The sequence below is a fragment of the Orcinus orca genome, chromosome 2, assembly GCF_937001465.1.
Source record: "Orcinus orca chromosome 2, mOrcOrc1.1, whole genome shotgun sequence".
In the NCBI taxonomy this organism is placed as follows: domain Eukaryota; kingdom Metazoa; phylum Chordata; class Mammalia; order Artiodactyla; family Delphinidae; genus Orcinus; species Orcinus orca.
The window spans coordinates 199,087,196-199,105,532 of NC_064560.1; the positions used below are offsets into that span (position 1 = coordinate 199,087,196).

General features: G+C 42.4%; 1 protein-coding gene and 1 non-coding gene across 4 annotated transcripts in view; both read left to right on the forward strand.

The window, feature by feature from the left end:
• RCOR1 (REST corepressor 1) overlaps positions 1 to 18,337 on the forward strand; it is a 119,123-nt gene that overhangs the window by 80,006 nt on the left and 20,780 nt on the right. For all 3 annotated transcript variants that reach the window (XM_049706347.1, XM_033420624.2, XM_004262420.3), the window contains 3 exons: positions 14,769 to 14,821; positions 16,296 to 16,457; positions 17,457 to 17,575. In XM_049706347.1, coding sequence (XP_049562304.1) covers positions 14,769 to 14,821; positions 16,296 to 16,457; positions 17,457 to 17,575 — 334 coding nt within the window. The remainder of the gene's footprint in view (positions 1 to 14,768; positions 14,822 to 16,295; positions 16,458 to 17,456; positions 17,576 to 18,337) is intronic.
• On the forward strand, positions 13,406 to 13,478 carry TRNAR-CCU (transfer RNA arginine (anticodon CCU)). Its single transcript has one exon. It is a non-coding gene; the product is annotated as a tRNA-Arg (tRNA).

The window sequence follows — 18,337 nt, forward strand, 5'->3', positions numbered from 1 at the left end:
CCACAACTACTGAGCCCGTGTGTCACAACTACTGAAGCCCGCGTGCCTAGAGCCCGTGCTCCGCAACTCAACGAAGAGTAGCCCCTGCTCGACACAACTAGAGAAAGCCTGCTCACAGCAATGAAGACCCAACGCAGCCATAAATAAATAAATGATTGAATGATGAATGAGTGAATGAATAAATAAATAACCTTCTTTTAAAAAAAGCCCTCTTATAGTCACTATTTACAATATATATACTTTTCCTAATATTTTTATATATCTTAATAAGTAGATGACTTTTAAATCACATATATGAGCTGTTTAGCAATTTGCTGTTAACAACACATGTGGGACTTTGTTCTGTTTGAATACATTTATTGAATTGGCCAAAAAGATCATTCAGATTTTTCTGTACCATGTTATGGAAAACCCCAAACAAACTTTTTGGCCAACACAATACAATTACCTAGTTTTAAACTACCAAGTATGGGTCCACCATAATTTAGTCTTTTCTTTTTATTTATTTATTTATTTTTAAACAAATTTTCCTCCAAAAGTATCTCAGTTAGGGTTATATTGAATTTGGGTTTATTTAGTGAGAATTGGTTTCATTCAGATTTTTTTTTTTTTTTTTGCGGTACGCGGGCCTCTCACTGCTGTGGCCTCTCCCATTGCGGAGCACAGGCTCCTGACGCGCAGGCTCAGCGGCCATGGCTCACGGGCCCACCTACTCCGCGGCATGTGGGATCCTCCCAGACCAGGGCACGAACCCGTGTCCCCTGCATTGGCAGGCGGACTCTCAACCACTGCGCCACCAGGGAAGCCCTCATTCACATTTTTATTGAGCAGTTTTGTGTGCCTGGTAGTGTACCAGGACTGAGGGATTCAGGAAGTTTATATTCTAATGGAGAAAGAAGGGGGAAGTGAACGTGTAAACAGATAATTTATATGTATTTCCTTTAGTCCAACTGTTTCTTCTTAGTTGTGAAAAATTGAGGTCTAGAGAAGTTAGGTCAAATGCTTAAGGTCCCTCAGCTAGTTAGTAGCCAAGTTTGGGCTAGATCTCTGGTCTCCAGACTGCATTTATTACACACATCTGCCTTGGTGTACTGTTTGATTTAATAAACCAAAATACTTAAAGCATTACTGGTACTACATAAGTTGCTCTGGGCTGTGTCTAAGTAAAACTTCCTTAAGGAGAGATACGACCTTTGGAGTATGCCCAGAAAAAATGTGCCTTGTAGAGACATATTTCATGTAGAGGAAATGTAAATAATTCCAAGTAGCACAGATGAGAACAATAGGATTTAGATAGTATTATAAAAATTATTGTGGAAAATTACATGATTAAATGATGACATGATACTAAGGGGACAAAGGTGTGAATGAAGGTTAAATCATGTGGTGGAATCTGGAGGTTGGACACACAGTGAGAGAGACTGAAAAACGCTCACTAATTGGAAGAGAGGGCAGCTGATTCTTACATTATTTTAGCATCAGGCATCTCCTGTGTACTCTTAGTATTTGGACGCGCCCCTTGGGACCCAGCAGAAAGCACTCTGTTTTCCTAGGTAGAAACAAGCAATGGAAACAGATGGCATTTGGGTAGGACGATGAGGAAGGAGTAAGTGCACTGGCTGGATGAGGGGCACACATGTGCTCTAAGAAGAGGAGATAGCGTTGGCGTTTGCACAGCATTTAGAGACCTGCCGGGCTGTGACGCACATTGTCCCTGGGGAAGTGAGAAGCAATGAAGCTGGAAAGACAGGCCCAGTTCTTAAAGGGATGAGGATTTTGGATAGAAGCAGTATTGTGCACATTAGAAAGCTCTTGACGGCCCTGTGATTTAGAAGAGAGCTGGGGCTAGAGGCGGTACCTGCTGGTGCACTTGCAGGGGAGGGATGTTGATGCCTCTCTGGGCCATTGCTGTTAAAGGGAGGCTTGATGGAGATTTAGGAAGTCAAAACGTCAATGTTGGGAGTGCTCAAAGGAAATGAGATGAGAGGAGTGTGGGTTAGCTGCGTGGTCCAGGTGGCCTTCACATGCCTTTAAAGCGGGATACTTCTTACATCTAGGTCATCTGCATTGTTTCACCGTTTATTCCCCACATTTTCATTGACATACCTACTAGGCACTCTGTTTCTGTGATAGGATATCATCTCCTGGATGGTCTGCTCCCCAAGTCCCCGTTGAGATGTGTACTGCTGCCCTCCTACCTGGATGCCTTCCTCTCCTCTCACCTGTGGACACCCTCCCCACCCTATTCCAGGCTGTCCTCCCTCCTCGTCTCACTTGGTCTGCACCCTAGATGTCCACCTTGCTTGCCCCTAATGGCTTTAGGGCAGTCTTCTCTCAGTGGGATCCTGCTGCCCTGGGTGCAGTGCAGTGTACTCTTCACATTCCCCTCTGGTCCCTACCCTTATACATAGACCCACCCAAGGTTTGGGCTTTGTGTAAGAGAAGCACTTGAAAGTTAGCAGAACAAAGTGGACATGTTAGTTGCAAGAAATTTCAAAAGGTTATTTTAGTAGGTAGTCTTGTCTTCTTTGACATATATAGAGAGTTAGGCCAGATCTTATTCCCAGTCTGTTTCACTTTACTGTTTTTAGGAAAACAAAAAAGTTTATCAAAGCATGTATGGTCAAATGTAATACAAAACTGTGGCCTGGGAGAATTCTTAGAAGGGAGTTTTAGAAGAGAGGACAGGTTAAGAAAGGGAGTAATCTGAGGATGATTTTTTTATTGTTTGATTCTTTTTAAGGTAGGGCTTGAAAGAGGTGAATTGGAACTGGAAGGGGGACGCCAGTACACAGCCCTGCACACTGTTGATAGTTTCCTGAAGAAGCAGGTACCTTAGACTCGGCTGCGGTTGCCTTGGGCGTAGAAGTTAGCGAGGTCACTTTTGGCTATTGGGAATCAGTAAAACAGATGGTTTTGCTCATTTATACATTACATATTGTATAGGTTATGTATAATCATTACTTTTGCAGTTATTTAAGTGATTGATTGCTCTTTGTTTTTATTTTATAAAAATGAGGAGAAACTGGAACAATGGTACGAAGCACTGGTCTCAGTGTTAAAGTAGACAAAGATGGAAATCATTAGCTATGCCAAAGACAACCGAGCTGGAAGGCTTTTTTCTTTTTTAGGCTGGCCGAACTATTAACTTTAAAGGAAAAAAAATAACACATATAACATGATAGACATATAGAATTTAAAATTGTGTCAAAAGGCAAGTCAAATTAGAGATTTTAAAATAAGTTTTAGCTTTCTTGGAATGAGAACCCTTCTTAGACCTGCAGTATTTGCAAAAGTTGTTTCTGCATTAAGTCATTTGACTTCAGTACACATTTTCAAGATTATATGGTGAGTGAGATCTTCACAGGTATGTAGTGAATGTCTAAACTTTCATAGAAATATATAGTAAATGTTGGGAGTCTATATTCAGGACTTTCTAACTCACTGCAGATTGAAGTCAAAAGACCTGACAGTTGCCACAAGGCTCTCGGTAGTCTGACCCCACTTCTGCCCTCTGGAACTCATCCCGAGCACGCTGTCCAGAGCCTTTTCCGTTCCCTTTGTCTGGATCACTCTTCTCCCACATGTCCGCATGGCGTTCTCTCCCTCAGTTTCTCCTGGTCACTAGGAGGGGGCCCTTCCTGACTACACTACAAAGTAGAGACAGAGACCACTACTGCCTTATCTTCGTTTCCTTCATTCCATTTGTCATCACCTGGCGTAGTATTACTTACTTTATGTCCCTCCTCTGTACTAAAATGAACGAGCAGAGGAACTTGGTATGTTTGTTCAGCTCTCTGTCAGTCCTCTCTTGGCATGTGGTGGATCAATACTTGTCCAATGAGAAGATGATGGGGTGTGGACACTCCTTGTGTGGAGGTTTGCGAAAATAGGCCTTTTGGCTATTTGTTCTGTAACTCGGGTCACTTGGAGCCCTCTAACATTTTCTTCTTTGCCACTCACCTTGTGGTGTCCATTTATTTACTCAGTAAATATTTGAGTGATTGTTTATGTGTCAGGTCCTGGAGGAATACAAGAACGAACGATCTGATAAGTCTGCCCACGTGTAGCTTACAGTCTGTTGGAAAACTGCCCTGGTAAGGTACGAGTGCGTTGACAAGAGGGAAGAGTGTACTTAGAATTCTCACCTGTTAGCTCTGGGACCGGAGTGAGTCAGGGAGGGGTCAGGTAAGCTAATACTGGCCTTGGGTTTCAGCCATTTATAAATAAATGGCTATCGGGGGTTTGAAGTTTGTGATGTTTTTCAGGGTGTGAAAACTACTTTTTAAAAATCGTTTTTATTCTTTTAAGTGCTCTAGAGTTAACTAAAATGTGTAAAACTTATTAGAAGAGACAAAGAGCTGAATTTATAAACGATAGTGGGAGCCCTCCGTTAGTCCTCCCTTACCCTTCAGTCATATCAGTGTGTCTTATCTTCATCCTTTTAAACTTAAAATTTTTCAGTTTGTTAAGTTGTAATTTATTTATCCTTTCTGTTCACAATGGACATCTCAGTTTTTTATTACTGCCAACTATTACTACTGGGAACATTCTTTGACTGATTTCTGATATCTATTTGGAATATAGATATTTAGATCAATGCCAAATTATTTTCCAAAGTGGTCAAGCTGGTTTATACTGCTACCAGTGAAACACACAACTTAACTTGCTCAGTGTTCTCTCCCATGTTTGTTATTGTTGGACTTCTGCATTTTAGACTATCCAGTGAGTATGGCTTTGTTTCTCATACCAGGGAATTTTGCTATTTTTGTTAGGTGTGATAATGACATTATGGTTCTGCAAAAACTATATCCACATTTTTAAAAAGATGAATACTGATATATACATATATATATATATATATATATATATATATATATATATGAAATAACTGGGATTTACTTTAAAATTCTTTAGCAGATGTAAAGCACATTTTGGGTTGGTTGGCCAGATCGGAATACAGATTAAAGTATTGTTTCAGTGTTAAATTTACTGTTCTGTCATTACATAAGAGCACTACTCTTAGAAAATATATGCTGAGTATTTAAGAGTAATACTCAGCATATATTATATGACACTCTCAAATGGTTCAGAAAAGTAATTACGAGTATACGTACAAGCTTGTTTTTATTATTAAAAGTAGCCTGTAATTTCTTCATCTCATCACATTGGCTATAACCACTACTAAAATTTTGCTTTCGTGTCTTTTCTCTGAGCTTGTGTATATACTCTGATTTTAAGCACAAATGGATCATACTAATATAATAGTTTTCCAATTTTAGTTTTCCTATGATTAAAAGTTACACTGAGGTTTGGTCCTGAATAATATCCCATCAAATAGCTTAATTTACTTAACCATGTCCCTATTCTTGGACATTTATATTTTTTCAATTTTTTGCCCTACTATAAATCACATATGAGTAAGCAGGAATTTATAATGTCCTTTTCCAGCAGAAAAGAAAGCCATCCTGGCTTCTGCAGGTCACGTTTCCCAGTTAAGTGCATTCATAGTTCTTTTTCTCTGGCACTTATGACAATTGGAATTAATTACTTGTGTAATTATTTCTCTCTCTGGCCAGGCTGTGAGTTCTATGAAGGCAGAGACTCTCTTTTTTAATCATGGATATATAAGCAGTACCGGGCACACAGTAGGCCTAAAAGATGTATAGAATCAGTGGGGAATAATTAAATGTAAAACAGATTAGTTTATTATAAAATATCACTCTTCTGCAGCCTACTTTGAAAGCTTAGATTTCTTTAGTGGATGAAGAAGCTCCCCCTCCCCCACGAGATTCAAGCATGGGCGTGGGAATACCTGCCGCCTCCCAACAGACATGCCCCCCGTGATCTCACTATCCCACTGTGCAGTCTAGCTTTTGTTACTAGAGCTGAAGAAACCAGGCCCACAGAGAAGGGACTTGTCTAAAGTTTGTGATGGGCAGAGCCTTTTGTCACCTTCCTGTAACCTAGCCTCCCTCTGAGTTTCCCTTGGCCACTTGAGTCTCTTTTAGGATCCCTCTTTCCAGTGTCTTGTATACAGATGGATTGTACTGGAGGGAGGAGCATTGTATATAGAGTTTGGAAGAGGCAGGGTTAAAGGACAAATGTCCCTATGAAGTGAGGTTTGTATACAAGTTATAGGGAGTCACTAGGATTTACAGACTTTCAAACCCTTCTTCTGACCACCTCCTTCCTCCCCTGCTCAGAACCCCACAAGCAGGAGGGGTTTTTTTGCGTGATTGAAATTCACAACTCACAAATTCAAAAACCTTATTTTATATAGCAGGAACATTTCTTCTCAGTTCTGTGGTTCTGATATTGTCGTATTCTTTTAAATGCCAAAACCTTAAAATTTTGTGTTCATTGAGAGGGTTTTTATCACATTAAAATAGGGAATGGTCTTTACACATTAACTTTATGCTCTAATTCATTGATTCTCAAAACTGGCCCATCATAATCACCTGGGAGCATTGTAAAAACAAACCAAAAACATCAAGAGTGTGTTAGATTCTTTCCGTGATCTAAGTGTATTCATTTTCTGAGAATTCACCTTGCTGTACCCTTATATAAGTGCTTCTCTCTACGCACATCATACTTTACTAAAAACTCTATGCATAAAGTATACATACACATCCATACACACACATATATACAGACATAAACATGAACACACATACATGCGTGTACACATACATTTACAAAACAGGGTGGAGCCCAAGAGTCAGTATTTTAAAGACGTTTGTCAGATGATTCTTAGCAGACAGGATTAGGAACTGTTGAATTGGAGCACAGCTCTGATGGACGGAGTTCAAGGACTGGGCAGGTTCTCTTGCTAAACTAATTCTGTGGTTGTAAACTGCTGCATCCCTTCCTTCTGGTTGAATCTCACAAATGTTTATGAAGGAATTTTAATACTTTTCATCTGTATATTTCGACTCTTCTATTTTTTATTTTTATACAAAGTATACAAAGCATTTGTATGTGTATATATATTTATATATGTGTATTTTTATACAGAGTATTTATAGAATACTTATTATTTTACAAGTGATGAAATGGGCTTAGCCTGCAAGTTCCTGATGGAGACTAAGGACTTTGACTCATGATCTAGGGCTCTTTCCACTAGAGTCTGCTATGAGGTTATAAGTGAAACAACTGTTAGTCTTCCCCCCACCCTTTTTTTTTTTTTTTTTTTTTTTTTTTTGCGGTACGCAGGCCTCTCACTGTTGTGGCCTCTCCCCCGTTGCGGAGCACAGGCTCCGGACGCGCAGGCTCAGCGGCCATGGCTCACGGGCCCAGCCGCTCTGCGGCATGTGGGATCATCCCGGACCGGGGCACGAACCCGTGTCCCCTGCATCGGCAGGCGGACTCTCAAACACTGAGCCACCAGGGAAGCCCTTTTTCCCCCTCTTTTAATGTCAGGGAATGTTGCCTCAATTGAGGGAGATGCAGACCTTGTTGTGAGCATGGTTCCTTCCTTCAGCTCATGTACGCAAAGCAAAGCACAGGACAGCAAACAAGATTATTCTGAGTGCACAGCTGCCTGCTGTGAGGGACTCAGTCATCAAGTAAGTTGACTTGGTGTGACAGAGATGCAAGAGGATAGTGTGTCACTGCGTTGATCTTACTCTTTACCGTAGACTTTGGGCTTTTTTTTTTTTTTTTTTTTTGCGGTACGCGGGCCTCTCACTGTTGTGGCCTCTCTCGTTGCGGAGCACAGGCTCTGGACGCGCAGGCTCAGAGGCCATGGCTCACAGACCCAGCCACTCCGCGGCATGTGGGATCTTCCTGGACCGGGGCACGAACCCGTGTCCCCTGCATCGGCAGGCGGACTCCCAGCCACTGCGCCACCAGGGAAGCCCTGGGCATTTTTAAGGAAAAAGGTGGTTATTGTTTTGATTAGTCACAACTAAATGTCATTCATTCTAGTGATGATCAGTTTTTAAAATATGGGAGATTCTGCGTATGCCTTTCTGGAGAATACACAAATGTATGAATACTAGAGTAAAGGGGGAGGGATGCTCTTATCCTTTTCTTGGAAAAAATGTTTAATGCAGCACACAAAAACGTTTAAACTTAACATTTAGATGTTTTAAAAATTACTCTTAAAATCTTAGCCCTGGAAGACATAAGGGTCAATCCATTCTTACGTGATGAGGAAACTGTGGCACAGAGTCAGGGGTAGGACTTTTTCAGAGTTGTGTACGTTGATCCTGGGTGGATTAGGTAGGAATGCATGCCAGAAGCTGAATTTCAGCGTGTATGGCTTAGTAGAGTATTCATATTTCTTATTTCCACTTGATCAGATTGTCTATGAGACTGGGCTGGATTTTGTAGTATTTACTGGGGTGCCGGAGGGTGGGAGCTTTTTCTCTAGAGTGGGATTTTAACAAAACTACATTATGAAATAGCATTGTCATGAAGAAGATGTGTTTCATCATTGACTAGGAAGGACTGGTTCATTACATTACATTGTGCTCTGGCTGAGACTCTGTGGCTTATTTCTTAAGCCCTCTATCCCCCACCTCAAGATATTCAGAGGGATCACTGAAATATTAGCTGTAGTAATGTTTGTGCCCACCAGGTGGCATAGTTGCTCTACCTAAATGATTTAAGCTCATTTTGATTCTCAGCGAGTTACAGTGATAATTCATTTCTTATTTAATAATAAAAAGAGGTACCACGATATTTGTTACCATATTCTTGAAGAAAACTTAGCATGCTCATTTTGAGTTACGAGAGAGAAATTGGTACCGTATTTCCTTTGCAGCACCTAAAGCTACTGTAAATGTTATGATGGTAAAAATTTTAAAAAGCTGTATTAAGGCTGTGGCTTTGTCCTCAGCACACCTTATGGTGTCAGCCTCTTGCTCTGCATAGACTATGCAAGATCACAAGGTATTCCAAATCGCTGCAGTATCTGGGGGAGGAAAGGGTGAGTTAAGGTTAAGGGGGCAGTTTTCATCTGCATTCTTCCCCTTTTTGCAATTGAATTTGAGATTCTTACTAATGGTACTGGGAGCATTTAGGTCATTGGGTTAAAACATGAATATAGAAACCAATGAAGCCTCGCAGGAGGCAGCCATTTGCCTGTTACCCTCAGTTTCTGTCTCTTCCTTCATCAGCCACAGTTCTGTTTTCTTAACTTCATTCAAACTGAATAGATCGTGTTGATGTGCCTTGCTCAGTTCTCTCTACCGTGGAGACTGTTCTTATCTGACATGCCCCCCCGCCCGCCCCCCCCCCCCCCCCCCCCCCCCCCCCGTCTCCCTTACTCAAGAGATGGGATAGTGAACGGAGTTTTTAACGCCATGGGTCCTGGGGCCAGACACTTGGTGTACATGAGTCCTAGCACTGCTACTTACCAGCTGTGTGACCCTGCCCAAATGGTCTAACTTCTCTGTGCCTCAGTTTCTTCGTTTGTCAATGGGAGTGATAATAGAATTATCGGAGAGGATTAAAAAGATAATCCTGGTAGAGAGCTTAGAGCAGTGGCCCGAACATAGTAAATTCTCAAATGTTAGTGACTCTTATAGTCAATATAGCTGTTGAATCTTTAGGAAGCTTTCCTTGAGTCATCATCATCGCCGTCACTAGTTACTGAGTATTTTGCATTCTCACATTATCCTGCATCTGCACTGTTATTTTGTGTATTTATGTTCTCCTCTGCCACCTGTGTGTTGTTTCAAGCTACTGCAATAAATCATTTTTCTTTTGTATTTTGGCCTACTCAGTGCAGCGTTCAGTACATAGTAAGGGTAGTTCAGTAAACGTTTGACTGAGCCTTATGAATTTTGTACATTTTTTTGATGAATCTCACACATTCTACCTTTTTAAAAATAAATACGTTTACTTGTTTATTTATTTATTTATGGCCTCATTGGGTCTTCATTGCTGCCCACGGGTTCTCTCTCTAGTTGTGGCGAGCGGGGGCTACTCTTCATTGAGGTGCGCGGGCTTCTCATTGCGGTGGCTTCTCCCGTTGTGGAGCACGGGCTCTAGGCGCACAGGCTTCAGTAGTGTGGCACGGGCTCAGTAGTTGTGGCTCGTGGGCGTAGTTGCTCCGCAGCATGTGGGATCTTTCCAGACTAGGGCTCGAACCCGTGTCCCCTGCATTGGCAGGCGGATTCCTAACCACTGCACAACCAGGGAAGTCCCTCACACCTTCTACCTTTAAGTGATGTTACCCCGAAAACATAATTCATTCACCTATGCTTTCCATAATGGTAAGGTCTTGTCAAAGAAAGCTGTGGTTTGTATAGTCCGTGTACTTCTTAAAGGATCAGAGTGGTGCAGGTGTCTTTATCCATCATAATTTAAGATGAGACAGTTCTCCCTGGTTGTTCCTATAGGAGTTTTCAAGTTTTTAAAAACATTGCATTATTTCTTTTTAAATTGTTTTTAAAGCAGAGTTTTTAAATTGTTTTTAAAGCAGAGTACACTTAAATCTGTGTCTGATTCTTCTGCTGTTGACGACGGATTAGACTGTTAGCTAAGCTGCACAAGAAACACATGCTTCTGGCCTGTGCCCTGGGGAAGGCTGGTGGGTGCAGATGCCCGGGCCAGGGACCTTGGGATGTCCTGATCACAGCTCATTCAGTGACTCTGCCCGCAGTGGTTCCTCGCCCAACTTTTCTTTCTTTCTTTCTTCCTCCCCCTCCCCTCCCCTCCCCCCCTCCCCTCCCCTCCCCTCCCCCTCCCCTCCCCTCCCCTCCCCTCCCCTCCCCTCCCCTCCCCTCCCCTCCCCTCCCCTCCCCTCCCCCCTCCCCTCCCCTCCCCTCCCCCCTCCCCTCCCCCTCCCCTCCCCTCCCCTCCCCCCTCCCCTCCCCCTCCCCTCCCCTCCCCTCCCTTCCCCCTCCCCTCCCCCTCCCCTCCCCTCCCCTCCCTTCCCCCTCCCCTCCCCTCCCCTCCCCTCCCCTCCCCCTCCCCCTCCCCCTCCCTCTCTCCCTCCCTCCCTCTCTCCCTCCCTCCCTCTCCCCCTCCCTCCCTCCCTCCCTTCCTTCCTTTCTTTTTAAATTGAGGTACAGTTGTTTTACAGTATTGTGTTAGTTTCAGGTGAACAGCAAAGTGATTCAGTTTTTTACATATATATATTATTAGATTATTTTCCATTACAAGGTTATACAAGATATTGACTATAGTTCCCTGTGCTATACAGTAAATCTTTGTTGCCTATTTTATGTATAGTAGTTTGGATCTGTTAATCCCATACCCCTAATTTATCTACCCCTCCCCCTTTCCACTTTGGTAATAACCATAAGTATGAGTCTGTTTCTGTTTTGTATATAAATTGATTTGTATTATTTTTTAGATTCCATGGATGCGTGATGTCAGATATTGGTCTTTCTCTGTCCAACTTACTTCACTTAGTATGATAATCTCTAGGTCCATCCCTGTTGCTGCAAATGGCAATATTTCATTCTTTTTCATGGTTGAATAATACTCCATTGTATAAATACACCCCATCTTCTTAAGCCAGTCATCTGTTAATGAGCACTTGGGTTGTTCCCATGTCTTGGCTATTGTAAATAGTGCTGCTGTGAACATTGGGGTGCATATATCTTTTCCGGATATAAGCCCAGGAGTGGGATTGCTGGATCATATGGTAGCTCAATTTTTAGTTTTTGTTTTTGTTTTGTTTTTTGCGGTATGCAGGCCTCTCACCGCTGTGGCCTCTCCCATTGCGGAGCACAGGCTCTGGACCCACAGGCTCAGTGGCCATGGCTCACGGGCCCAGCCGCTCCGCGGCATGTGGGATCTTCCCAGACTGGGGCACGAACCCGTGTACCCTGCCTCGGCAGGCGGACTCTCAACCACCGTGCCACCAGGGAAGCCCCTATTTTTAGTTTTTTAAGGAACCTCCATGCTGTTTTCCACAGTGGCTGTACCAGTTTACATTCCCACCAACAGTGTAGGAGGGTCCCCTTTTCTCAACACCCTCTCCAGCATTTGTTATCTGTAGGCTTTTTAATGATACGTGCTGCCTTTCAACTTGCTAGAAAAAGAACCGAAAATGTTGACATTGTACATATCACAGGTCCCCCAGCATTCATTCAGCAAATGTTTGTCTAACCTTTATTGGACATTGAGCAATGAAAAGAATGAAAAATTGTATTTTTGCTAGTGGGTATCAGATGGTAATTCTTTTACAAGTTGTAAGGCTCCCCATGCATTAACTTATTTCATCACACCTTCAAGGCGCCTGGTAGACAGACCAGGTGACTTTACTTAAGTAGCTATGACAGCGTTCTTCCTTTGCTTTAGATTTGAGTCCGCAGGGTGGTCTTCAAGAAAACCTAAAAGATGTGTGACTTGAAAAGCCACCATATAAGAGCACCTTGCAGTTTACAATGTGGCAAATGTTACATTTACCCTTAGCTGCAGCAGCTGGAATCCACTGTGTTAGTCTGTTTTCCTGGCCCTACGACCAGCTAATTTTTGTGTTAAAACAGAAGAACAGATGAAAATAGAAAAAGCATCTAAAGAATGCTTTTGTTTCCCTTGTAATTTTTAAGGTAAATCTGGTAAGAGACAATGGGGACAGGTTTAATGGACCCTGTTACTGGTGTAGCAGATTCTGGTTCTGCCCCGAGAGCGAGAGCTGTGGGCAGGACAGGCTCTCGAGGGCCTCCTGCATCGCGTCCAGCCTGTGCATTATTTGCTTGAAGATCATTTGACTGACTGGTGATCACATGACTGAATGTGTGCACACGTCACACATTGCTTACTCAGCTAAGGTGAATAACAGCGTCTGGAAACCTGTATGCGCGCAGAGTTGAGATTATATAGCAGAAGTTTGAGGTTCGTTTATTGTTTGTTCACTAAATATTCATTAAAAGAAGGAACCCTTAAAGCAGACCTCCAGGGTTGACCCTCAGTTCACTGTACATTGTTTTTCTCTCTTACTCTCTCACGTGTTCTTGACTTGAGCACATCTCATTACCTGGTCTTTGTCCTCTGACCTGCGGTCCAGCCCCGGGCTCTAGGTGCCGCTGGCAGCATCTAGGCACCTCTCAGAAGAGTTATCTCCGGCCAGGTGTGCACAGCCACCCGCTCTGCAGCCTTACTTGTTTGTTTGTTTGTTTTTGCTGTACGCAGGCCTCTCACTGTTGTGGCCTCGAGCACAGGCTCCGGATGCGCAGGCTCAGCGGCCATGGCTCACGGGCCCAGCCGCTCCGCGGCATGTGGGATCTTCCTGGACCGGGGCACGAACCCGTGTCCCCTGCATCGGCAGGCGGACTCTCAACCACTGTGCCACCAGGGAAGCCCTTTTTTTCTTTTTTTTTTTTTGAACGTTTGAGCATTTTTCTCTTATTTGGCATAATCTACCCTATTGTGAAGTAAAACAAGGGACACACTTCAGAATATTTACGCCCCCATTTTAAAAATCAGCAGTTGCGGGACTTCCCTGGTGGTGCAGTGGTTAAGACTCTGCACTCCTCATGCAGGGGGTCCAGGTTCAATCCCTGGTCAGGGAACTAGATCCCACATGCATGCCGCAACTAAGAGTTTGCATGCCACAACTAAGGAGCACACTGGCAGCAACCAAGGAGCCCATGTGCCTAAGACCTGGCACAACAAAATGAATGAATGAATGAATATTTTAAAAATAAATAAAAATCACCAGTGTCAACTTTTGGAACAAACAAGGGCCTTTATCATTCACTGACTCTCAGGTAAATTGGAATTTTACTCTCTTCTGAGTGGAGTAACCAGTCAGTTTGTGAGTATTTTAGATGTAAAAAAGAAAATAGAAAATTAGTGTCTTAATTGACTCTTGTCAGTGGAAAAAATTTTCCCCTTATATTAGAATATATGCTAATGAGTTTGAATTCTTTTTCAAAATTGATTTCTTTTTCCTAGTTAGTTGTCAGTTATACCAAAATTAGGAAGGATGGTTGTGATAGAATTGAATAGCATTCTGAAACTTAGAAGCACTGACTTTTATTAGGTGTCTGCTGTAACACTCAGCCTTATTTTCTCAACTCTAAGTCTGGTCATTGCACCTGGAGAGTGAGTTTTGAGGGAAGGGCAATAGGGGCTAGTAGGATTTAGTGTTTGTTTCATACAATTCTGTGCTATTTGATTTTCAAGCTTTATTATTTTTGTAGTTTATGAAGAAAAGTCATACATGAATAAAGAAGTGCTGTTGATTAGTAGTCTCGTATTTTTCTGGAAGAAAGGCTGGAAAGCGTGGAGAGGAGGGAGGTTTGTCACTGGGGGTGGCAGCCTCTGGGGCTTGAGGCTGTTAGTTTTCCTGGGTGTTTCCTTAGTGCTTGAGAGCTGGCATTAGCCACCTTGTTTGGGAGTTTGAGAGCAAATACTAGGCGGTGGTGCGTGTAATTTATCTCAGATTTTTTTTAACATAAAAGTGGGTTGCTTGTTCTTCAACCTCAGCTGAGACTTAAAAGCAAACCCCTATTTAATATTTCTTTTTATTTCTAAATAATTATTTTTCAAAGTACCAAAGTAATATTTATCATAGAAAATTTAAGTAGAATCTTGTTTAAAACAAAAACAGAATTATAATCTCACCATCCAGAAATAAGTACTGTGAGTATTTTTTCAGCCATTTCTCTGTGGGATTTATATATGTAAGACCCATAATGAGATCATATTATTCAGCTCTATTTTGTTCCTGTCTAGTCTTTATTTTTATTCTTGTGCATGGCCGGCCTGAAATACATATACGTCAATGTCAATTCTGGTGCCCATAGACTATGCCCTGTCCCTCAGTTTGTTTACCGGCCTCTTGTCTTCTTTTTCAGTGGATGAATACATTGCCATTGCCAAAGAGAAGCATGGATACAACATGGAACAGGTAATGGCATGGTTTTCTTTTGTTGTTACAAATGGGGTTTACAGTTGACCTGTTAATTTTTTTCTGTTCTCTGTGTTGGGTAGCACTGTTTGCTCATTAGCCTTTCTTTGTAGTCACTAGCAGTATTATACAAGGCTCTAGTCCCCTTTTCTACTGCTTGAGATGAGTGGTAGAGGACCCTTTGATTGGAAAAGCATGCATGTGTTCCTGCCAGTCTGCACTGTTTAGGGGAGCAGTGGCTCTTAGGTGCTGGATACTTGGGCATAATGCTTTCCTATTTGAATATGGGATTTGTTTATCATTCTTGTGGTTGTGTGATGGTTTTTTTCCTGACTCATGGTGTCACACTCAAACCTACTCAAACCTGTTTTAATATTAATTGCTTTGAATCACTTTCTGGTTGTAAAATTTGACTAAGGTTTTTAAAAAATTGTTTGGAGCCAATTAATGAGAAATCCACAAGATTAATTTTTCTCCCAAAGTGTGATGATATCTTATTTCAGCCTTATTTCTAATTACGATTCTTTTAGGTAATCACATTAAATTGGATTAGTGCTTTCCTTTGTACTGATCTAGATTTTACAGCCTGTAAATTACCAAAATTTTTCATTTACCCTAATGCCTGAGGATACCACTGATTTTGGTTATATAGACTTGGACCCTTTCTTTTAGCCTTGGCCTTACTTTTAGTCATTCTACCCTGGTAGAACTGTCAGGAAAACCAATTACAATAAAGTAGTTTCAGAATCTTTCAAAGCAAGAAGTGTATGCTTCTCTTTCTCCAAACCCTACTTATGAACTTCACAAAGCTCCTCAGAAAATCATCGATTTTTTTTCTATTTAGAAAGTGTAATTATTATTGGATGATTGCTGATTACACTTGTATGAATTTTTAAGGATTTTGGTCTTCAAAAGTATGATCATTTCCACTTTAAAATTGACGTACAGGGAGTTTTCTTTGGAAAGTATTCCTGAATTCTCTTGTTTCTAATTTGTTCCTTACCCATTTGTATTTTTTTTTCCTTTCTGAGCTGGAGAAAACTGTTTAGATTTGAAATTTTTTGGCAAAAGAATAACAAACAATTGTGTGCTTTTTGAGTTACTTTCTCCTTCATATCCAGTGGCTTTAGAGTGTGACCCTGTACGAGCACAGATTCCAGAGTCCCACTGCTTCTGCTGTTTACTAGCTGTGACCATTGGCAAGTTACTGAATTTCTCAGGGCCTCCATATTCCAACTTGAGAATTGAGAATAATGGAACTTATCTCATAGGGCTCGAGACAAATGAGTTAGTGTACAGAAGGGCACGGATCAGCGTCTGCCACTTAGCAGTGTATGTGGGTTCGCCATTTGTGAATTTGTCTGGGTATGAAGAAATACTTGCTCTTCTTGTGCCAGCCTCATTTCCACTTTAATGTTTCAGTCATGTCAGTCATGTTGTTGGTCTAAAAATTTCACTGATACTATTTTTCTAGGCTCTTGGGATGCTCTTTTGGCATAAGCATAATATTGAAAAATCATTGGCTGATTTGCCCAACTTTACCCCCTTCCCAGATGAGTGGACTGTGGAAGATAAAGTCTTATTTGAGCAAGCCTTTAGTTTTCACGGGAAAACTTTTCATAGAATCCAGCAAATGGTGAGTAGGTGAGACCATTCACTGTGTGCCCCCCCAACCCCCCCCGCCCCACAATGTACCTGAGGGGTAGGGCTGTCATCCTCGAGCATGAGTGTTCCCGTTTTTAATGAAGCAGCTCACTGCAAGCTGCTGGGTGCGTGAGAGGCTTCACATTACAAGAGTGAGCTGTTCCCTAGCACCTCCCAGCTTGACAGCTGTACCTCAGCCCACCCCACCCCACCCCTCTTGTCGGGACGACCCTGAGTGTCCTTTTTTTTTTTTGGCTGCATTGGGTCTTCATTGCTGCACGCGGGCTTTCTCTCTAGTTGCAGCGAGCAGGGGCTCCTCTTCGTTGCAGTGCGCGGGCTTCTCATTTTGCAGTGGCTTCTCTTGTTGTAGAGCACGGGCTCTAGGTGCGCGGGCTTCAGTAGTTGCGGCGCGTGGGCTCAGTAGTTGCGGTGCGCGGGCTTAGTTGCTCCGTGGCATGTGGGATCTTCCTGGACCAGGGATTGAACCCATGTCCCCTGCATTGGCAGGTGGATTCTTAACCACTGTGCCACCAGGGAAGTCCCCCCAGAGTGTTCTGATAGAAAGGGTCTCTGATGGTGGATGAGGCCAAACATCATGGGGCCCCTGTCTCCCTGGGGAGTTTTGCTGACCTGTCACTTCTAGAAAGGTATTTGGTGGACTCCTACTGTGAAAGCTTACTGATGGTTACATTAGTGCTAAAATGAATTTTTAAAAAAATAACCTAGAAGTTATGTTAGAAGCTGTAGTCGTGTGAAAACTCTGATTCATCTTAAGCTGACTGCAGTCTTTCATGGGCTAAGTTTCACTTACAGTCAAACTTCAGTAATTTGAAAATGTATCGATGAGAATTCTTTTGTGAATTCAGAGAAAAATGGCTGTGACTTAGGACATTTCTGAATACATGAGAGTGATCCTTATGAAATATATCTACACACATTTGATTTTTAAAGATTAGCTTTAAATCTAAGCCAACTCGTTTTTTATATTTAGCTTCCTGATAAATCTATAGCAAGCCTGGTGAAATTTTACTACTCCTGGAAGAAGACGAGGACTAAAACCAGCGTGATGGATCGCCACGCTCGGAAACAGAAACGGGAGCGGGAGGAAAGGTCAGTATGCACGCGGGGTGGTGTCTCAGCCCTTTGGAGATCTTTGCACTGGCATTTCTAAGAGCTGGTGGGTACACAAAGGAAAGGTAGCGGGACCGGATTTCCCCCAGTTCCTTCCTGTTGGAACCAGAACATACACAAATATTCTTCAGCCCCATGCTCATGAGCTGTGTTAATGCATGAGTGCTACCTTCTGAAGGTGTCTTTTCTCACCGCTCTGCAGTCAGCACACTTTGTTCTGAATGAGTGAACTTTCCAACACATTCCTTTGTGCCCCTTAAGGGTGTCTTCTTTTAGTAAAAAGGAATCTCCTCTTATGTTGAAATTTACTTGGTGTGCTTCTGCAGGATTCAGTTGACGTTTTTATGTTTGGCATGTTAAAATCTACAGTTTAGATTTCCTTCTTCCTTTTTTTACCATCCATTTTGTGTATGTGAGTGAGTGAGAGGGGAACATTTTATGACTTCTTAATAAGGAGGTTAGTTTTAAGGACAGCTTAGTGCATAGGACGCACCTTAACCATCACGCCCTCAGCCTTACATACAGCAGAGTCAGGGAAGCGGCCTTTGCTCACCCGCAGAAGTGGGTTCTGGTCTCAACTGAAGGGTCTGCTGATGGTCTCACAGGCAGGTTGGGTCAATGCACTCCTTTCCAGGCCTCTGTTTCCTCAGCTCTAAAATGAAGATGCTTCAGGTCTAGAAAGCAGCACACAAACATAGTGGGTTTTATGGTAGTGGGAACATAGGTGGCTTTTAAAAATTA